This window comes from Bactrocera tryoni, chromosome 4, assembly GCF_016617805.1.
Source record: "Bactrocera tryoni isolate S06 chromosome 4, CSIRO_BtryS06_freeze2, whole genome shotgun sequence".
Taxonomy (NCBI): Eukaryota; Metazoa; Arthropoda; class Insecta; order Diptera; family Tephritidae; genus Bactrocera; species Bactrocera tryoni.
The window spans coordinates 57993022-58001214 of record NC_052502.1 but is presented as its reverse complement, the minus strand read 5'-3'; the positions used below and the strand labels follow the sequence as shown (position 1 = coordinate 58001214).

Here is an 8193-nt window from a genome sequence, read left to right as displayed (position 1 = left end):
TTGTGGGGGAAGCTCTGTTACCGGCTTATGCTTCAATATTTCTGCATGAAAAAATTACCCAATTTATGAAAGAAAATCGCAAAAAATTCTTTTTTTTACCTCGAAACCCTAATCACTCTCTTAAAGCTATGATTGGGTAGTATTGCGATAATATAGTGATGTAAGTCATTATTTGCATGGCACCCACTTTGATCAGTCCAATGACGTTTAGGGATATAAAAACTCTTAGTAAAAATGATGAGTAAAAGTCAATTGCCTAAAATTCTGAGTTTGTGCTCTAAATTTTACAGATATGACTTCCCAGATAAGGTTTGGCTAAGGTAGCTGAATAAATAAGCTCAAAGATTTGATTTAAATTAAGATATGACGGTTGAAAATGGCATGAAACGGAATCGATACCCTGATTCATCAAAATGATCAGTATGCCTTCCGATTCAAAGTTTAAACTATAACTTAAGATAAAATTGACTTGGTAGCGGTACTAATGTGCAATTGTCACGCCCACAAAATGCCGTTAGTTGAAAATATATAAACGATGTATCCTACTCACAAATTACGTGTCTAACATCAGTCGATATTGCAAGAAAGTGTAAATCGGACAATAACCATATCCATAGTCTATACTTGGGTTCAGGTAGTTATAGATTAGTAAGCCATACATACAAGTATATCTCAATAAAATGAAGAGGTTTTTTCCAAAAATATCTTATGTTCATAATTTAATTATAGTCAAATTTGACAGCTATCGTTGACGCGACCGCTTCCTGAGCATATTTTCAGGCGTAGTTTTTATGTCCGGTAACTATGGTCTTTGTCGAACACGGCAATTTTCATATTTAATTGCGACAAGGTGCCTAGTGACACTTTGAGATAAAGATTTGATCGCAAATTTTATATACACTCTGTGCCAAAAAAATGTAAGTGGCAATTTACATATATAGGAATTGTAAATTAACGTCAACCATGCAAAAAGGACAAAAGTCAAGATAATTAACTACTTGTTACTGAAATAAATTTCTATTGTTACATATTTAGTAATTTAATTCTTTATTTATATTTTTCTTCGTAAAAAGTCCTTGAGTTTCTATGTTCATTTATTTGTGAATTTAGTCAAGAACAGGCTCGAACGATTGTTTTCTGTGTTGCAATATATATTTTGCCGTGTAAAGCTTGGCGACTCGTTAATTTTGAGGAATGACCCAGTCAAATGGCTGCAAAAAACTTGCGATTTAACGCCTCCAAATCTTAAACAAAAGGTTCACGCCAATCATCCAACAACGTTTAAGGAGTTCGAAGACAACAGTCAGCGTACTATAGCCAAAGTTCCAGCCGAAACGCTGTAACGGGTCATCGAAAATTGACGTAGACGGGTAAATATCTGTAAATAGAGTCGTCGTGGCTATTTGGCCGATTTTTCTCACTTCATAAATGACGCAAAATTGCATTAAGTTAGTGGCTGTTTTTTACTAATTATAGGTTTCTGAAACCGAAGTTGATAAGCAAAACTTTCTAACACTTATGATTTTTAGGATAACTCAGATACTTCAAAGACCTCTTAACATAAAAGGCAACCACCACAACTGTGTGAAAAAATTTAATCCACCACCTCTTAATATACTTGTAGTTGTCAAGCTCTATTTTTAGAAGGTCGGTGCAGCGTATTTATGCGGAAATGACGTTTTCCTTTATGCCTCACTACGTATATGCTACATTAGTAATCACGTAATCGACAGCTATGTCATCGATTCCACGAAATTCGTGTGGACTTTTGTCGCACTTCTCAGCAAATTATACACGGAAGTATTGCACTGTTGTGTCTACGAGGCCGTGACATTTAGAGTTTTGCGGAATGTGTGACAAGGTGTTTGGCGCCACAGTTTATCAAGCAACCGCTACCACAGTTTTCAAAATACATTGCGCTGAAGGCAAATTTATTTTTAATAATTGTTAACTAGATTTCTGTTCAGATGTTTGTAAACCAATCAATTCCTACATGTTGGTGTTCGTAAGTATGCAAACGACAGCTTTTACAATACCTTATCTAAAGAATTCGTTAGTAGTGTGGATACTGCACAGTAGCACGGTTGATTAGTATATGAGGGGATTTTTAAGGGGTTATAAACAGTTATAAATTTCAAAAAATATTTTTTTATATTTTATTTTCTTAACTTACATATGTATATTTAAAAATATTTGCTGAAAATTTCATATCGTTTCGGTAAATATTTTTGAAGTTACACGCAGATTCGGAAAGGCTTGGAAGTACAAGGCCAAATTTTAAACGGATTTTTCTCAATATGGTGTCTTCAAAGTCGGTGCACAGCATTACTCGAAAACGGCTAAGATGATTAGTCTCAAATTTTAACGCGAGTTTCTTAAATATATTTTTTAGTAACTGAACCAACTGATTTTTCTCACCGGCACATATTTATTTTTTATTACAAATTTAAGGCCGAAATTTTGTTCAAAAATTTGAGAAACGGTTATTTTCTCAAAAAAAAAATTTTTTCGGTTATTCCTTCGATCCATTACTAGATTTGACATTACTTAAACGAAATCTGTTTAATTTTTTAATTTGATGGGTTCCAGTTTAGAGATATAGTGGTCATCACAAAACATCTTTTATGAAAGGAGCTCCCGGAGATCAGATTTAGTTCCTTTCGAAATAAATGTTTTTTCTATTACTTAAAATGGAGCTAAAAGATAACACAATATGTGTACAAATTTTTGGATAAAAAATTTAAAAAAATTCTCAGTAAAAATTCTGGAAAGTTCGCTCCTTTTCGGCCTTCTAACTGTATATAAATATTTAAAGAAAGATACAAAATTCGTGAAGTGATGAGTGTAAGAGCAGGTTTTGGCTATAATGCTATGTATTTTCGACAGTTTCTGTACAAATGTTATCTAAAGTGGATCAAAATAAAGATAGCACAAAGACCTATCAATTGAGTTCTAATTTAAGGTGTTATATGGGAGGATGGGTTTCAATATTGTCCTAAATTTTCAAGTTGATCCGAGTAATTGTTTCGGAGATACATCCTTGAGAACTGTGCTTATGAAGTCGATTGGCAAGATTTCTCGAGATCTACTCAACCGATCTTCATGAAATTTTACACAGGTCCTTGAGATGCAATTCGTAAAGATTTAGACGAAAGATTCTTCTTTCGATTACAACTATTTAAAATGAAAAAAATTTCGCAAAATTTTCACTGAAATTTTCATTTCTTTGTAAAAATGTCTGCAATCCAATTTTAATTTTTTTTGCAACGTCCGAGACGTGCAAACCGAATCCCCGTCTTCGGTCGATCATTTGCACTTTTATTAAGAGATAAATTCATAAATTTTATTAGCATTCCGTCACTGCCTGTTAATTTAATCTTATCTACAAATTATTTTCAGTGATATGCCGAATAACACCCCTCCAGCCATAAGATATCCGTCGCACGACAACAATCGCTTACAAATAGTAGTAAAAATATTTCATGTCAGCAATCAATATAAGACGACGCGTGAACGATACCTGCAAGTCGCTAGAACTCAGCGCTAGCCACAAGCTATAGTAACGTTTTATCTTTTCACACCTTCGCATGTGGAAATTTTAGAACGGACGCGAAGTATACAGTACTATTGTGTATTAGGACGAACGCGAAACTTACAAAAATACGGATATTAAATTGTGTAAAATTGATTTACGATATCAAATTTAACGCTTCACATAAGTTTGAGGATTAATAATTTTCAAAAATGCATATACGAGTGATTGTATCCATACTTTTTGCATTTGTGCTGATTGTTGCCAATTTTTGTGCAACTACTGAGGCGAGAAAAGTGATCTTCTATAATCAACAGCCCTCGGTAAAGAAAAGTCAGTTGCTTTCGACGCAGATAATGTCACAACCATGTCCAAGGGGCAAAATGCGTGATCATCGCAATCGGTGTAGACGTGCCGTTATATTTAGTAGAAGTGAGTATGAGTTTACAAAGAGAAAAAAATTGTGAAATAAAATGATATACTATCTTAGTTACATAAAAAAGTTGAACGAAATTGAAATTGTGTGTAAATCCTCAGTTAAAGAAGGTTTCAGACACCAAATTTATATTAAAATTCAGTGGTCTTGTTTTGTGAATGTGATACAAATAATATTGCTGCGTATGCTATCGGAAGAAAAACATGTCGGAGGTCTTAAATCGTCGCGATCGTTGCATTAATAGTCGATTTAGAGTATACTCGTGCTAGTGGTTCAAAAACTAGTTATGATAAAACGATACTGATATGCCATTGAGTGAGAATTGCCTTGCTAACATTTTATTTTGATAAATTTCAACTAAACATAATACATAATACATAATATTAAAGTTTTGGCGCGAAGTTCTTTGCCTAACAAACTATCTTATTTAAACCATTTGTTTTCTGCTGAAAAACTAATATTAAAACCTCATATTCGAGACATTTAACAAAGATATCAAGATATCAGTGGGCAACAAGCGCACCTATCGTAATTAGATTTAATTTGTGTCATATAAATATGGGATAGAGTTAGCTAGAAAACGGAAATTAATTTTATTGGTTTAGGCGTGGTTATATGCCGACTATTTTCAACATCAGTTTATTATAAATTAGAGCAACCATTTGAAATGTTTCTATTGAAATAGGATGTTGTCGCCATCGCTTGTGTGCCTAAAAGGCATTATAAAATATACATATCGTTACGTAAAATGCAAAGCAACGTATCATTAAAAAAATTAAAAATTGTTGTCAGATATAATAACCAATTCATAACCATTTTTTAACGAAAACTGTAATTTTGTTTCAATATGAGTGTATGATAATCAATTTGTAACTATTTTATAACCAAACCTCAAATTCATCATGCATTCGTTTTTCTTCACCTGAAAACTTATGAAAAGTGATGTTACGTTGTTTTGCATTTTAGGTGACTGAATGATTTTCGTTTTTTTGTGCACAGAAAATTTTTACTTTTTTGAGCATATAGCGAAAGTGTAGCTACAGAGCTTAAAGTTAGAATAATTTATCAGCTCCCGGGATAATTGGTGTGGTGTTCAACAAATATTTGCCAGAAACAGGTTTCAGAAAAAGTTAGCTATTGCTATTTCCCTTTTTATATGCAAAGCTTTAAACATATATAAATTACAACAAAGGAATCAAGAAAGATTTAGGAATGGAGAAAACTGATTCAAAAGTTAAAAGACTCTGAAATTGTCATTTGATTATTTCAGCCATTCGGGAATAAAAAACAGCGTAGCCAGATGAGTTTGAATAAAAACAATTGCGGTTGCAATTTCGTAATATAAAATACTCGCAGAATGTCTGAACTACAGCTCGCAAAGACGTGAAGATTTGCAAAGTTATTTAATTTTTCCTTTATAAGGTCCTAGCAGAGGTCTTTTTTTGCAAAATCTCCGTAGATGTTGCAATTACCGTAGTCCTAATGTTGAACAAAACATTATCATGTGATCAGACATAGCGTATGCGAGGCCCCCTTTTCTGCTCTCTTCCTGCGCTGTTATATCCTATAACTGTTATGTGCAGTCGATAAGTTATAGATGAGGTAAGGTGCCAATTAATTTCATACTTCATAAATCACATTACAAACGATTCTCTTGTGGCAAGTCTTTGAACTTTTAAAGAATCAAAAGTTAAATATTTTTACCATCTTTGACAGAAACATATTCTATTATAATAGTAACATAAATAATAAACCCTGCGATGGCCGTCCTCCTAACCAACAAATAAGAGGGGAGTAATTCCTATAGACGTATTCGTTGGCGAACATCAATTCTGCAAGGTGATCGCAGCTGATACCGTTCGCTTAATCCCGGCAGAAGAATCACGGAACTCTGCTACAATTTCCTGGCTGAATCAGCTGTTTTAGCTATAAAGCGCGAAACTTTACGCCATGCCGATCCCTGTGATCCCCGAATAAGGGATCTCAATTTGGAGATTTGGCAAATGGTAAATTAACGCAAGCGGATAAAATAAATAGAGGACCTGAAGTCTTGCAATCTCTCCACCAGCGTGAGTGAGCTTCGGACTACGCATTGTCTAATTCGAAGAGACATGATAAGTTGAAAATCAATTCAAGGGCCATACATTTAGGATCCAAAGAAGTGCGGTAAACAAAGCCAAACGATATGTTACCCGACGGTTGCGCAAAATGCCAAACGACTGCGCAGCACTTACTTTCAAAATTCTTTGGCACAGCAACCACACACGCTACTTAAGGATATCTAAAAATCTACGCTCTTTCCAGGGTTGAAGAGGTGGACTAAAAACCATCTGAGCGGTTGACATTCATCCATAATATTTCAAGGTGAAAATTCTAAATTGAGAACAATTAAGCAGTGGGTTCCGAGGATGGTGTCATCTCCCCATTGCTGTTTAATTTCTATATTTCGAAACTCCCTCAACCACCAGAGGGAATCTCTATCACCTCGTACGCTGACGATTGCAATATAATAGAACAATGGAATCGATGACATGTGTTCAAAAGTAAACGGCTATCTCTCCGACCTTCTCGCTTCCTCGCTACACCATCATATTCACCAATTGAACGAAAGAGTGTACAGACTTGACCTTAATATTGCAGTCGTTGGCGTTGAAATTCCGACTAACAATAACCCTAAGATTTTAGGTGGGACATTAGACAAAAGAGCCGCAACAAAATCCTTAAGTCGCTAGCTGGCAGTAAATAGATATCTGCACGATATTTTGATTACTTCTTAAAGCAACTGTTACCTGAAATTTTATAGATTGGATCACTATAGGACATACCTGCAATACAAACTGAACGATCAGAAACATTTCTAATATGGAAATATTTCCTATTTAAATTGTCTTGTTAATTAAACTAGGCAAGAGTTAGAGAGCCAAAGAAGGGGTTTAATAACGTACATATTGATACATTTATACATTTTAATTAAAACTTTAAAGACATTCTCTACAATTAACTGAACAAACTTGTATTTTAAACATGTTCATTAGCAGTTTTCGATTCGAAACCTGGTAGCATTCAAGATAGCGGCTATAACACCTTAATGCTGGCATCACGTACTTTATTGTAAAAACTCAATTCGTAAACTTTTTGTTGCTTTTAAATGTAATTGATAAGTGGCGAATCGAAGACAGCTTATGTATACTTAGTTTACCTTTTTACCTACTTCATCTTTTCTTTTGAATACTAAGCGACTTAAAGCTTTAAACAATTAATCCACCATGTAAAAAATTTCCGCTTATCGTGTTATCGTTCAAATACACAAATTGCACGCATATCCCTTTTTTTGGATAATTCCTGTTGAATGACTGTAACGTTATATTTTTAGAAATTTAAAACGTAAATTTTTATCTTTATTTCTTTTATACTTCACAGAACCAAAATAAAAGGCACACGGTATACACTAATTGTCGAATAGTATGCTTGATATCATTACCAGTGGGTGTTATCATATCGAATTCATCGAATGGAACTTTTATCGCTCAAGATCCCATGCCACTCCGTTGCCTTCGGCGAAGACATAAGCCAGTGGAAGACTTTAATTTATAAGTTTATGTTTATATTTTATGTAGATGAAAATTATTAATATTAACAAAAATACTTTTTTTAAAGTCAATAAGTGTGCGTGCGTGTGTGTTAATAATTGCTGCTTGTATTTATGGTTGTGAAAGTTAATAAGTAAGAATTGTAAACAAAAATATAGAAGAAGAATTGTAACCAAACTTTGTTTGTATTTGTCAAGTAAATCCACTACAAACTTACATATGTACTTATATATAATTCGATACATATACATTTCTGTTAAAGTACAATTATTCGTTTGTTTAATTTTTGATTATTTTGTAATACGTAATAATAGAATAAGCAAGACATATGAACGATTACTTAGAACTATTTATAGTGTAATAAATTTACTACACAAGCTGGAAAGCACGTTTTATTAAGTAGTGAGAATATTTTGAAATACACTCTATACACTATATACATAATACATACATATATACTATTCACAGCTAAACTTTTCAAAAGCTTAACCCATTCGCATGTATATTATATACAATAAGATATTAATATCACTAGTTAACCAGAGTTAGAGACTTTATTCATAATAAGGTCAGTAAAATTTATGAACCATTACCCTACATATTCGAAAGATTTTTATCGAATCGGCAACGTAACC

At 33.4% G+C, this 8193-nt stretch overlaps 1 protein-coding gene across 1 annotated transcript; it reads left to right on the top strand.

The window, feature by feature from the left end:
* Positions 1 to 3540: 3540 nt before the first annotated feature.
* LOC120775206 lies at positions 3541 to 7579 on the top strand. Its single transcript, XM_040105270.1, has 2 exons — positions 3541 to 3964; positions 7389 to 7579. Exons 1-2 carry the CDS (start codon positions 3745 to 3747, stop codon positions 7397 to 7399), a joined length of 231 nt encoding a protein of 76 aa, XP_039961204.1. The 5' UTR covers positions 3541 to 3744; the 3' UTR covers positions 7400 to 7579.
* The last annotated feature ends 614 nt before the right edge of the window (positions 7580 to 8193 follow it).

What these genes read in the sequence shown, in the direction of transcription:
- LOC120775206 (XM_040105270.1), top strand. Translation starts at nt 3,745, where the DNA reads ATGCATATACGAGTGATTGTATCCATACTTTTTGCATTTGTGCTGATT.